The sequence below is a fragment of the Xiphophorus maculatus genome, chromosome 3 (assembly GCF_002775205.1).
Source record: "Xiphophorus maculatus strain JP 163 A chromosome 3, X_maculatus-5.0-male, whole genome shotgun sequence".
NCBI lineage: Eukaryota > Metazoa > Chordata > Actinopteri > Cyprinodontiformes > Poeciliidae > Xiphophorus > Xiphophorus maculatus.
This window is the reverse complement of record NC_036445.1, coordinates 20333147-20347937: the sequence shown is the minus strand read 5'-3', so window position 1 is coordinate 20347937 and position 14791 is coordinate 20333147. Positions and strand designations below refer to the sequence as shown.

Genomic DNA, 14791 nt, shown 5'->3' with positions numbered 1-14791 from the left:
TCTAACAGAAGCTCAGCAGGAACGTGAGGCATGCAGGTGGACATGCAGTGTCAGAAGTTGCGTTAATTGAAGTTCAGAGTGGCTAAATAAAGCTTAGTTGTCCTAATTTTTTCCAGTTATGAAAATGGTGCAATTACTCTAGGGGTAAAAGATAGATTTTCAGCACATCTCAGAATTTGATTTGCACAGGTAAGCCAGGTTGTACGGCAATGAAAGCAGACAATCAGAAAAAAGCGCTATTCATCACTGTTTAGCTGATTGATCGGGCTTTGAAAGAAGTGATTAGCTGTAATGAGATTTGAGCCCGAAGCAGGCAAACGCGGAGGAAGATGAGTAATTGTTGATAAATGGCAGTGCAATTGTTGGTGGCAGCATTGAGGAAGGTTTTTTTTTTGTTGTTGTTGATTTATGAGACCTTTTACATTGAGCTTCTATTACGGCTGACAATTTTTTAATTTAACCCGAATAATGCAGAACAGTTTCCAATCAGAAATTCAGTTAGATTGTGTACTAAAGCTAGCCTTGGTACACAATGATTTTCTCTGTAAATTAAGTGTATGTTTGAAGATTGATTTAGATCAGGGGTCTGCAACCTTTACAAACCAAAGAGATGTTTTGCCTGCAGTCCAGCTAAATAAAACTCTTTTAGAGTCATAACTGTTACATAACATTTTGCAAAAAAGACATCTTCATTTTTTAAAAATATCTACTGTAAGAAATTTGAAAAGAACCACAATTTTATTTCTGCTTTCAGGGTTTAAAACAAAAAACAGGACAAAATGACAAAACGAGGATATTTTCTTCTATGGAAAGAAAATGCATCATTTTCTTTGCGTATATGTAAAAAATTATTTACTGCGACAGACTGGCGACCTGTCCAGGGTGAATCCCGCCTCTCGCCTGGAATGTTAGCTGGAGATAACCAGGCACCAGCTCCCCTCCTGACCCCACTAGGGACAAGGGTATTAGAAAATGGATGGATGGGAAAAAAAAAAGTAAACAAAAACTACTTTGTTTCCAACACCAGGATGAGAAAAATATATCGCTGATACTTACAGAAACAGAAAGGCTTCTGTTGTGGAAATTTAATGCAGAATTTATTCCATGCAAAACAAACAGACAAACAAAAAAACAACAACAACCTAAATCTGCATTTGTTCTGCATTTAAAAAAATAGTTGGTTCTCAACTCTCTTAGTCAGGTTTTAAAGAGCCACAGATTGCAGACCCCTGATTTAGTATATCAGGCTTTGTGTTTACTGTTTGGCATCTTGGGGAATGAACGACTGGATGTTTCTGAACAAGGCAAAGAGGGAGGTGAGCACGTGAGGAGGAGAATGAGCAGAGATGGCTGGAGATTTCTCCTCAGTAATCATTCCTGTAATCCTGTTGAACTTCAAATCAGAACAAGGGAGAGCAGGGGAAGGGAGGAGGAGAGAAAGACAGGAGAAGTTTACCTCACATGTAGAAGGAAAACCCAAAGACACCAAAGACTTCCAGACAAACCATTTCAAAACTGCTGGGTTAAGATTTAGGAAGTGAACAAACAAATCCCAGACCATTTCTTTTACAGAAAGGAAACAAACCTTCAGAAATTCATTGAGCAATACAAGAACAAGACTATGTCAAGACCCTATTTTTCTTTCTGCTTAGTAGAAAGCTTAAATAAAAATGTCTGACGCAGAAAATGAAATGAGGGACACAAGTTGTAAATTCAGAAGAAATTTGTTAGTTTTGTACACCCAAGCATAAAGTTTGAAAGAACCTGTCAGCAGTTCTTTCTTGAGTCAACATTCAAGTGTAACTTGAATCTAAAAAAATTGTCTGCTGGAGTGTAAAATGTTCAAAGGGACGGTCTATCAAGCAGCATCCTCAGATGTTTTTTATGCATCCAGAGCACAGCTAGCGCTGAAATCTAAATATTGGGTACAATAATAGTAGAAGATTGTGTTTAATCTTGCTTTATATCCTCTCCAAACAGGTTATAGTGAGGTTGGCAGCACTGTGTTCTCTTGTTTTACCTGTCTGGTTGGACGTTATGCTGAACTGAGGTATCTGAGGTAGAATTATGATTGGTTACAAGACAAGCTAAACAACCCCAGATCCTAATAGCTCCACCACTATGCTTAATATGCAGTGGTGGAATGTTAATGAGGCTGGAAGAAGGTTTATTTCAAGACAAAAGTCTGTGAAATGTCCTATTTAATATATTTATAAAGCCACATGTATACAGACAACATATTTTATCTTTGGTCTAAACTTAAGATCTATAATTAAAGCAATTTTAATGTTGTGAATACAATTAAATCCATTTATTTCACAATTCATTTATATTTCTTTATTTTATTCTTTCTCTGTTACTCTAACCCATTGTTTTTCCCTCTAATCCACATGTTTCATTGTTTCCAAATCAAATCTTTACTTACGAGCAATTACTGGTTATTTTTTTTAATTGGTACAATATCAATAAAGTAAATAACAATAATATGTACCAGTTAAATGTCTCAAAAACTGGATTTGGCTTTTAAAATACGAACTGAAAAAGAAAAAAAAACTGTATGCAGTGTAATTGGTTGGCAGGGAGGAAAACATTCACTTAAAATGAAAAATGTTAAGCAAAATGAAAACTTTCTAAACTGAACTCTGCCTTTGAAGTGGTTGAGCAGGGAGGCTTGGTTTAAACTTTAAACCTTGAATTGTTCAAAGCAGCAGATGAGACTCTTAAACTCAAAATGGGGGGAAAAACAATGGAGAGTTGAATCTATTTAAATAAATCTGCTTTGATGGATAAAATGATGTCTCATCCATTCGCTACTTTTCGCAGATGATATACAACATCGTAGCTGCAACGGCTTGTAGCTGTGCACTTTTCAGAGGGCTGCAAGATCATCATCCGTATGAATATTCAGAGACGCTGTGCATGCCTCCGTGTATGGGCCCGGGTCTGTGTACGAGCATATTTTATTAGATTTCAACACAGACAAATAGCGTTGACCTGTTAAGTCCTTAATCTGTCTGTGTGGGCATGAATGAATAAACTTCCAACAATAAAAGTCGGATGCATATCCAACTCTGAGAACTTTACAAGAGCAGTAACTATCTGAGGGCAGACTGTCGCTGCCTTTTCTAACATTTTATTAAATGGAAAGACACATTAAGGCCAGACTGGCAACAATGTTTTGGAATAACAAGAGCAGTAGATATTCTCAGTAGATATGAGTAACACCGCTCAGAGACGACGACGGTACAAATAAGGATGCATTCCAGTTTAAAGAAACACCGCTAAATATTTTAAAATGTCTGCATAGTTCGTGTTTTATGAAAAAAAGATAAAGACATAATAAAAACAGAATGTTCCAGTCAAAATGTTATTTCGGCTTCAGCTGCCAGATCATATTCTGCCTTGTACTCTGTCAGTATGTGTGTGTTTACACATCTGCAGAATTGGATCCAAACCTTAATATTATTAAATCCATGTTTCTCTCACATTTCTGAGGTGGGAATTTAAAAAAAAAAAGGAACAGAGAACCATCCGGTTTCTATTGTCTTCCCACAAAAACCACATCCATGCATCCCTGTCATGACGTTATTCTGCTTCTTAGGCACACTCCCATGTGATGCCTCCAGCTGGGCGGCCCCCCACACCCTCATCCCCATTTGATAGTCATCCACAGGGTTCAAACCATAGTCTGTCTATAAAAATGCCTGAAGACCTAACAGGCCACCAGTTATAATGTAATTGTCCTATTTTGTTTCCAGTTTGAAAAAGAAATCCAAAAGGTAGTTCAGGGATGAATGGATAATATTTACCTCCAACATTGTATCCCAGACACGAGTTCTGGTCACAGTATCCTGGTGGTCCAGTTGGTCCCGTAGCTCCTGGATTTCCAGGCCTGCCAGCCGTACCCGGGCTTCCGGGCTGACCAGGTGGGCCCTGGCTGCCTGCCCGACCTTCGCCTGGCAGGCCTGAAGATGGAGAAATATTTAAAGACGTGGTGGTAGGTCGTGCATGGAAAGTGGTTTGACATTTTGGTACAAAGACTGCAGCAGCGAGACACCTGGTGAGAAAATGTACCAAAAAAAAAAAGCAACAAACAGCGCACCAAAGGTACACCCTGTCACTATTACGAAAAAGCTTCAGCCTCTGCGGATTTAACAACATGATATAAAGAATTAGCGAGCTACAAATGGCTGCTTGTCGTTATCCGGGTAACAGAGTATGATAGCGAATGTCCTGAGGGCAGGAACAGGAACGACGCAGCTCCGAGCTGAAATCTAGCCCCAGGCCTCTGTTTGATGATTTCACAGGACAAACTGCTCCGCTAGGACTGCTCAGCAGTCTGCGGGAATCGGATATCAATATTTTAAAGGTAGTTTCTTTCGCCAAGTGCAAAAATTATTATCCCACAGTTATTTAAGAAAAGCACAGAGAATAAACCTTCCTCTAAAAACACTGAGGCTTGATATATGTTCGAATATGTTTTGCCTCTCCAGTAATGTAACCGTGGAAAAGTTTCAGTTAAAGTTTGTCTTCTTGTAAGTATCGATCACGGTATGGCTGAAAATACCAGCACTGACATATTTTTATAACACAAACCTCAAATTCCACACCGCACGCAGTAAAATCAATACAGAGCATCACATTCATGGACTGAAATGTCTGCTCGCCTTCCTCTCTTTGAGAATCAGTAGAGAGTGAATCCTAAAAGCATTACGACTGTGACTAACTTCAGTTCTTGTTTTAATATCGGCGGCATTCTGGTTTTGTTTAAAAGCTACACAATAAGACCAATGCACAAACATTTTGTCTGGACATAAGAAATTATCCCCATGGACAGAATAAGTTTACAATGTCATATGTTGGTTGTTTTTGGAAAAGCAAAAACAGAGGGCTCTCAATAATCTATAATCATGAATAGGACTGTGTTGTGTCTTACCGGGTGCACCGGGTGGTCCTCGAGGTCCCTGACTCCCAACGCCTGGACTCCCCCTCTCTCCCTTTTCACCTGGCAAACCTGGAAACACAGAGTTTGAGATTTTAAAAAACCTGAGAAAATTTGTTGTAGTATAAGTAGAGCTCTAGCTTCTGAATTTTATCTTACACCGCAAATATAAATAAGAGCCTAAAGAAGGAATACAATTTTTTCAAATCACTTTTCTGACACAAAAAGAGCCTTCACAGTCACGCCTCTCGGAAACAGGAAAGGCTCTGGATGGCGACAGGTCGCCTGAAACTGCAGAGCATAGCTGCCTACTGTGGTAAAGAGAAAAAGGTTTTGAGAAAAAAATGTTTTTAACAGGAATATGTTGAATGGATGAGTGACTACTTACTGTCAACATGAGAAAAGAATAAAATATAAACCCTTTCTCCTCAGATACTCAGTAAGATTACACTTTCAAACCACTTTTTACCCGAGGATTATGAAGCAAAAAGAACGATCTCTTCAAGGTACGAACACAATAAGCCGAGCGATGAGGACAAAATACTGACAGAGGCCTAGTTGCAACAAAAGTCAGGATCGATGTGTTTGTGGATAACATTGCTTTTTAATTCACAATGACTTGTGTCAGTATAAAATGTCTTGTCCATGGATCACCCACTCTTTAAATACTCCTACATGAGTTTACCTACAGTAATCAGCTGCTGGACTAACTCAGTTTTTCACTCTGCTCAGTGAATCATCCAACAACAAAATATGTAACATTAGCTTGAAATGACTTTTTTCTTAGGCTTAAGCCACATGTTTTTGTGAGGAAAAACTAACTCCACATGGACTAAAGCATTTCAAGGAGCATGAGCGAAAGTGTTCACAATTACTGTAGTGTATTTAAAACACTCATGAGAGAAACATGAACTGAACATGTGTAGGAAAGTGAGATTTTCATCTGCTTCCATTCACTTCTTCTGTTTCACACTGTTTGCCTCACTGATGTAAACTATTCTGGTAACAATCTTTTCCCAGAAATGGGTTTGTTGTACATGTCAATGTAAAAAATGCTGGTCAGAATTGGAGCAGAAATAGCATCAACATGGATGACAAAAAATGTCAGTTTTTGTCACAAATGATCATTCACCACATGGAAAAGGACATGGTTTGCGAAAACATCTTTGAATTTCTTGGCTAGAGTGCTGGTAGATTTGGTCGTCAAGGACAACATGTCTCCTGACTTCCTCCTCCTCCCTGGACAAAGCAACATCTCCATCTTTGCCTTATGAATTTACAATCTAGCTGGAGACGTCAAGCCATCAGTACTGTTGTCCTGACTGATTCTTGTCACGTGTTAAAGTGAGATATAGTGTTCCCGTTAGCTTTTGTTCTCTGCTGGCTTGGTTCATTTTCATTCTCATTATTTTTTATGTACATATTTTTTTTATTTTGGGAAAAAGAATGAATATAACTCCTGAAATAGAAATGAATATAACCGTCACATGTCATGTTTTTTTTTCACTATTAGATTTCACAGACAGGAATCAAAGACTCCTTGCTAACAGACTTTAATGTGGCTACATATTGAACCAGTGACTAAAACGCTTTTTATTTCAAAATCAGTATCATGTTTGTTTTTTGTGAAAATGAGCTGAATAAATCGCGTCTCCAGGCAGTTTGCTGTCCTGAAAAGCAGCCTGTTTGAGTGATTTAATGTGTCCTTTTGCAAATATTATAGAATCACATTAAAATATGATCTGCAGATTTTTTTGTCCCATTTCTTTTATGACTGTTCTAATGGAGAAAATGAATGTCATAGCCTCGGATAAAAAGCCCTTCTCAGTTTTGAAAGTCTGTGCATTAACTTTTTTTAACTGATGCATAAAAATAAACGAGTTTCTTATGTTGCAGGATTTTGTCTGAGTGCAGTTACAGGTTAAGCCTTTAAACTGTAATGTGGTTTTTATGTGCGTGGAGGACCAGTGGCAACAGCTTTGACGTTTTACTGGAAAGAGCCAAAGGACTCCACCCCTGATGAGGACGAGTCATAGCTGGACAGACATTCAGCAGTTTTTAATTGTTCCAGCTCTTTATGTGCATCTAGGCTGCATTCAAATGTTTCTTTGTTTTTCTTTTAGCATGGGTTACATGTCTCAGTGATTAGGACAGAGACTCATAAACGCCGTCTGTCCTCTAAGGACCTAGTATAGTAAAGGAATGACATCATGGATACTGAAGTTACTGTCTTTAATGTGATTTGAGGGAGCAAACCACAAAATACAGCAAACAAGCAGAATGACTCCCAGACAAAGAAGCAGTGTGAGCAGAAAGGTCTGCTGAATGTCTCCCAGCATATCCATGGTTTGTATTTGTTCTTCATCCATGTAAAGCACTTAGTTGAAGTTTTGATGGCAGTAGTAGAAACCATACTGTTGATTCTGACATTTTAATTTGAGTGCTACAAACTAGCACTTAAATATACCCTTGTTATATGAACATTAAATGAGTATTTAGTGATTTTTTGGAGTTAGATCTTAAAAATAAAAGATAACAAACCAATAACAAGGCAACTGAGAATGTAGCAATGAATAATGCCATCACATATCAGCACAGAACACATCGCCAAATAAAAAGATAGAAGTGATTAGTTATGTTATCAAGTGAGAAGAAGGAAGTAAGAAGAAATGTCTGAGAACAGCAGATCAAAAGGCTTTAACAGTAATTTAGCCATTAGAACAATACAACAACATATTCATCATGACCTTTATCCAATACTGTACATGAGGTTTAATGGGTGAAAATGACTGATATACAAACTATTAAATTAAGTAAAATCAGGCATGGGGAACATTTAGAATGAGAGGTATTGATTTATTGTTGTTCTTTTGATGTCAGCAGGCAGGGGACACAAGTAAAAATTGAACTAAGCAGCATATTTCATAGCAGAGATACTAAAAGTCGCTTCAATTGTCAAAGTCCTGATTGCTAATGATTTCTGTTGTTCCCATGGTATGAACTGTGGTTTACACCTCGTCCATCAGTCCTTATGCAGGGCCAACATACTGATAAATAATTGTTTTCAAGGTTTTCCAGTTCTGGTTGATTTTCCAAATATGTCAGTGGGTGGTTTCAAATTCCTCTAAGTATTGATCTTGTTTTGTTCACTTTCGAGTGGTTAAATGTGTGAGGAGTAAAAAGGGCAAACCTCCTTCAAAATGATGAGTAACATTATTCTCATCTTATTCATCTGTCTTACGTCTGGATATATTATCAGCCATTTAAGTAAAAATAAATGTAGAGGTTTCCCAAGTTATTTCTAAGCACAAATTGCTATTTTAAGATTAGATTTTTTAAAAACTTTAAATATTCATTTTACATAAACACAAAACTAGGCAAAATATGATTTGAATAATTCAGTTCAAGTCCATCAGGGGAAAGCAGTAGTATTTTATTTTTATTTTTTTCCATGAAAGCATCTATTTATCTCACCTCTTTCACCCGGTTGTCCGCTCTGACCATTAGTACCGGGGAAACCGGGTCTGCCAGGGGCGCCTTGTTCTCCCTGGGGCCCAGGAGGGCCTCTCCTGCCCGGCTCGCCCGGCGGCCCCGTCACAGTTCGGACCGATCCTGAAAACTGTTGAGGGATCTGGTTCAAGATGGAATTATAGCGAGAGAAATGACCTAGAAGAAGCAGAAACGGTAAGGAAAATTTTTAAAACCACAAATTTATGGAAAGTTTATTACAAAAAAAATAAAATAAAACAAAAATAAATTCAACAAGTACTCACTTTGGATAATCTGTTCACAGACTTGCCGTGCAATTGCTCTCACTGCTGCTTGGGACTGCACATCACCCTGAAGAACAAACAGACAGCTCTACACACTGCAGACAAATGGCACTTTTCCATCTGAGCAGCCATGGGGACATTAACCGTCAGACCAGAGGTTGATTAATGGGTGGGTGAGATCTAAATGGTGTTTAATTAGCACTGCCAACCTTCATTCCAAGCTGATTCTTTTACATTTATATTTCACAAAAATGATATATTTAAATAGCACTTCTCATTTCCATGTTGAAAATCTAGATAAAGTTCTGGAAAAAATGAAGAGCCCACTGCACTGAACCCCATTGAAAACCTTCTGAACTCTTCCTGAGTTAAAACATTAGTATTGTTGTTTCTAAATGAAAATGAACTCGTTTTCTTTGCATTATTTGAGGTCTGAAAGCACTGCATCTTTTGTTATTTTGACCATTTCTCATTTTCTGCAAATAAAAAAAATTTTTTTGCTTGGCATTTCAGAGACTTGTTGACAGTTCACAGAATAAAAGAACAATGTTCATTTTACTCAAACATATATCTATAAAAAGTAAAATCAGAGAAACTGATCATTTTAAATAGTCTCTTAATTTTAATTCAGAGCTGTATCTTTAATAAGCCGAACTTAAATCTTGAGGTATCTGGAATGTTAATTCTATATTTGCATATTAAGGAACAGAAAAAAAGACAAAAATACCATTTTGTTTAGTGAATCATTCTGTGGGAAATCCATTAACAAATGTTATCTTTTATGAGATGCAAAATAATCTAACAACATGAGTGATTTTAGGTTTCTATTTTCTTTTACGAGGAATGCAATGTTTGATCACTTTTTAAAACTCCATTAGAGGGATTTAAATAAGATCAGCTGCTCCTATTTGTGACTAGAAGACAGATAAAGGTCAGCTGAAGGGCTGACCAAAAGTGTAAAAAACATCCTGATCAGATTACCACCATCTTTGAGGAGAACTGGGCCAACTCACAGAAACGCAGTTCTGAGGAAAAAATCTTCTCATTTTCTTTTTAAACGCCTTTCATCTTGGTTCTTGAAGCTAAAATTAGTTGCGTCGAGGTACAAACGTCCCCAACATTGAGGTTTGATTCAAGCCGGCGAGTAGCGTGTCTTACAAAGCCGCTGGCGCTGACGTCCTCGCTTTTGTCAGCAAAAATCCAGACACTGCCCTTGGTGCTCCATGAACACCGATTTGATTTGGTTCGCTCTAAACAAGCATGAAGATACGGTACAGAAAAAGCTGCCTGATTGAGTTAAGGAGCCAGAAACAGGAAGAAATGGGATTTCTTCTAGAAAGAGCAGGGGCCATAAGTGAAAAACTTTGAGGGTTTTAGAGAAGAAAAGGAACAACATGTCCACTGGAATATCGCTCTAACAGCAGCTCAAGTGTACAGATTGAGTAGCTTACTCTTTCTCCTTTATCGCCTTTGGTACCAGCAAGACCCTGAAAAGATGAAAGCACAGGGAGAAAATAACATTTATTTAGGATACAGTGATGTGGAGAAATATTTGCCTCCTTTCAGATTTCTGTTGCTTTAGCTTTTTCATCACAGCTAATGTTTCAGATCATCAAACACATATCAGGCTAAGATGGCAAAACAGTAAAAAGTAAGCACAAAATAGAGATTTAAAATAAGGATTGCATCTGTTAAGGGGACAAAAGCTTTTCAAGCAAATTTGCCCCTATCTGAAAAAGAAATTGCCTTCTTGTTGAATCATTGATTCACTGAGTTTAAGCATACTTCTTGAAAATTGAGATACATTTTCACTTTCAGTCCTTATGTAAGATTACAGTCTGACACGCAGGATCAAGAAATCACTTAAATAGAACCTTCCTGACAACATCAAGTAGGCCAAAATACTTAAAAATGCTACACATTGTGTCCAATGTGCAGAACTTCAAGATCAGACGAGAAATGAAATTGTTGACATCTAAAAATCTGAAAAGGGTTGCAACAGTTGTTGCAAAAAAAGGGTGACACAATTAGTTATTAAGTTTAGGAAACAATTATTTTACCTGAGACAGTTTGTTGGATGAGCTTCTTTGCCCTTTATAGATAAAATTATTGCTCAGAACTGGAATTTAGTATTAACTTAGGTTATGTTTGTCCAATATTAATATTTATTTAATGATTTTTAAAAAAATACTTCAAAGGTCTCTAAGTTGGGTGTCTAGTCATTCATAACACGCATGTCCCTCAGAAAGAGCCATTTTATTTCCTTCTCACAAATGTCACCATTTGTCACTCTTATCAATTCTTTTCTTTACAGCGCCTTATCTTTTGTCTCATTGGCTTTACTGAAAGATAAAAGATTGGGACAAATTCAGTGCAATAAGCCTCAAAGTTTATAGTTCACAGAAACTGACATCTGGGCTTTGGATAAATGTACTTTCTGCTATTGTCAACACTGTAAAACCAAGGAGAAGCAGAACACATATGCCAAGCATGAGCAAATCAGTCATTGTAATCCAGAGGCATATAAAAGACATATTTCCTGGCCACAGGGCTCCGTCCGTTAAATAAAAAAGCTGTAACTACTTCATTCAAAAGCTGTTGCCACTTTTAAATGAAGACTTGTTTATTTTGAGTGGAAAAATGCTCTTGACCACCACCACCACCCCCACCGGCTGTCTGATTGTGCTTGTGTGCAAGGGCGACGATTATGTTAAAAAATTAACCGCATATAAATCAGCCGATGATAGGAAAGGTCTAGCCAACGTCTGACACAGCTGCTGAACGAAGGAGCCAACCTGAACAGTAAAAGTTCTCGTCTTGGACCTCTTCGGTGAGCCAGGATCATACGAGTCTTTCCAGGCACATAAATGTCTGCCATCTTATCAGGTTGACACGGAAAACCACGCTACATAATGGCAATGTGAACACCGCTCATAAAAATCTGATTTATTATTGATCAAAGCTGACTTTCCTTCATTCCACGCATGTGTAGGGTTTCTCCAAGAAGAGGATTCAGAATATTTTTACTGTAAACCTTGAGTTTCAGATACCTCCCCTGGCCCCCTTCTCTCTCTCTCTCTGGTGTCAAACGTGAACTGATTAAGCACTCCCAAGAAGATTGTTGAGCTCATTTCTTTCAAAGTTGGCAAACCTGAGGCAGCTCACCATCAGGTCAAGCAAGATCAATTTCAAAAAGACTCTCCAGGTGGTTGGATGACTGGAAACCGCATTCAGAGTCAGGCCCTGATTCACGTCCGACGCAGAATAGGGATGTCAGCGGGAGCTTTGACAGTCTGGCACACTTATTTGTATATGGCCCAAGGAGAGCTGATGAAACAGTAAACCAAATCTGCTAGGTTCATCTCTATTAAAAGGTTAATCCCAAAGTTTCATCATTACTGACCTTGATAGATGAAGCAGAGCATTTCCAGATGCACCGTCTCTTTCCTAAAACAGCTGTTTGGGTTTCATTTTGGTCGACCAAGACCAGAAACTGAAGATCTGTCCCTTTCCGGCTTTAAATGCTATTAAGCTTTCACGGATATAAATCTATTGTTCTCTAATTAAGTTCTCAGTGTGGTTCGATATGTCCAACTTAGCAAACCTAGTTGGACAAATTCCCTCTAGATTCACTTGGTTGTGATTGTATTTAGGATATAAACAACATAAAAATAAACTATATAGATAGAAACAAAAACAGAATCAGTAAAATAATCATAATTTGAAGTTTCAAAGTTAATACTTTTAGGAGGTGCAGAAATTCATATGGATTTTATTTGTATCTTGGACAAAAAGCAGATCCAATCTCTTATAGATATGTTTTTATGGATTTGTGAGTGTGTTTTTAAATGTGTGCACGATGGGGAGGGGTGTCAGTGATTTATGGATCGACTCCACGAGCCAAACTTGCTGCTGGCCTAGAGAGCTGACCCAGGACTAGATTAGCTGTCAGCAGCACCGCGGCGTCATCTGTTATGGTTAGCGCCACACATAGTTCGGATCGTCTCGAAGTCTATTCAGTGTCCTTGTGTATGTTGTGCTGCTTGTGCTAATTCGTTTTCTTTTTAAAGGCAAAACAAAACATGAAGGCATGAACGCTGACTCATGTTAGACTTTAAAGAAAAAAAAAATCATTTGAGGAATCTAAGCCCCTTATTACTATATCAATAATAACACTGCAGTGTCTTGAAAAAGTATTCATATCACTAACTTTTAATTAAGGTTTCACTTTAATAGTGCAGAACTAGGATGTCTATAAACTAATAAATGTTATATATATATATATATATATATATATATATATATATATATATATATATTTTACAATGTTTTACACTGGTTTTGAGTATATTTATATTGAGTCTTCTCTACTCTGACACCCCTAAATAAGTCCTAGTGCAACAAGTAGCCTCTGAATTAACTTATTTGGTACAGAGAGACCACACGTGTGTAACTTAATCTCAGTATAAATCTGACCTCAGATTTGTTAGAGAATATTAGAGCAGAATCATGAAGATCAATGAACACAAAAGTTGAACTATTGGTTCTTTATTCTACTAAACTGGTGTTTATGTACGAGTGGCAGAAAGGAAACCCTTGCTCATAGAAAACCATAAGAGGAATTGACTCAGAGGGAATGAATGCACGCCACACTGCTAATATCTTTACGTTTTCACAGCGCACTCTTCTGTTTTGCTTTTTCACATAAAATCTCAGTAAAACAGACTGATGAGTGAAAAGTTCAGGTAATCTAAATTTGTGAGGTAATGTACTGTGCATTCTCTTTCTTTTGTTTTTTTTTATTTTTTATTTTGGCTCTAGCGACCCTTTAATGAACGTGCTAAGACAAGAAAGTAGGTGAAGAGAGACAGAGAGAAGACATGCAGCAAAGGTCACCAGGCCCAACCTGAAACGACCACGTTGAGGACTGAGGCCTCATTATGTGGGTTGTGCTCACCCTCTGCACCACCACAGCACCCTGGCCATTGTTCCGGGAATATAAAATGAGGCTTCTGTTTATAGTTACTGCTAATTGGTAACATAAAACATAAAGACAGCATAAAACAGAAAATGTTGCCTTCATTTTAAATTAATAGCACAATACATACCTGCTCATAGCAGGAAGTTTAGAAAAATATGTTGAGAGCTATTAAACAGATTAGCAAATTAAAATGAAACTGAAATCAGCTAAAGTTATTAATGTCAGATTAAAGTTTTGACAAAATTAGCATAGAGAATCAAATCAAAATTAATTAGATGCATCTTTACTTTCTGTTTGTTAACTGTTCGTGTGGTCTGGCCAAACAAGTGTCTCAAAACAAACCAAAGAGTCATTAAACAAAAAATATTTAGATTTTAAATTAAAGTTGCTTTTGGGGGGTTGAAACGTCATTTAAAGGAAAATAATCTTAACTCACAGGCAGTCCTTGTTCACCTAAAGGCCCCGCTAGTCCATTGGGCCCTGGGACTCCAGGAGCTCCTGGAGATCCCTGAGAGAAAAGAGAAAAAAAAAAAACAAGAGGACGTGACTGAATTCGGGACAAAAAGATGACAGAACTGAAATGAAAGCAGCCTTACGATGGGTCCAGAAGGTCCTTGTCTTCCCTGAGGTCCGCTGTTACCCGGCTGACCCTGACAGAAAGATGGTTTAATACATTCAGCATATTGTCTCTCAATGCTCCGTTTACTATGAGTCATTTACTACATTTTTCTATTTTTATTGTAATGGAAAACAATTAGGATATTAATAAAACCAAACTGAGTGGGTACTGCTGTAGTACCAGACCCAGTAAAAACCTGTACACCTCGAACCTCTGGTCACTTTTGATTTTAGATGCATTGTATAAACAAGTTAATTCTCTTAACTTTAGCATTATAGAAAATACATTTGTTCATAGGTATTTAAAATGATGATTATTAGTAGGTGCGTTCTCTTTATTCCTTTAAATTAACTGCAGCTTCAGTTTTCATCTGCAGGCCAGCTGTCTGGTTGTACGACACATTACAAATGATTTATACTAATATTATGGTGGTTTTATGCAAGAGCATTTATGGCTTGTTTAACCTGAAACATATC

The 14791-nt window shown here is 37.6% G+C and overlaps 1 protein-coding gene across 3 annotated transcripts in view; it reads right to left on the bottom strand.

The window, feature by feature from the left end:
• Positions 1-1267: 1267 nt before the first annotated feature.
• LOC102216744 (collagen alpha-1(XIV) chain) overlaps positions 1268-14791 on the bottom strand; it is a 122086-nt gene continuing 108562 nt past the window's right edge. For all 3 annotated transcript variants that reach the window (XM_023331258.1, XM_023331259.1, XM_023331260.1), the window contains 8 exons: positions 14293-14346; positions 14133-14204; positions 10167-10202; positions 8716-8782; positions 8417-8608; positions 4937-5014; positions 3810-3965; positions 1268-1393 (listed from right to left, as the gene is read on the bottom strand). In XM_023331258.1, coding sequence (XP_023187026.1) covers positions 1365-1393; positions 3810-3965; positions 4937-5014; positions 8417-8608; positions 8716-8782; positions 10167-10202; positions 14133-14204; positions 14293-14346 — 684 coding nt within the window. In that variant the 3' untranslated portion in view covers positions 1268-1364. The remainder of the gene's footprint in view (positions 1394-3809; positions 3966-4936; positions 5015-8416; positions 8609-8715; positions 8783-10166; positions 10203-14132; positions 14205-14292; positions 14347-14791) is intronic.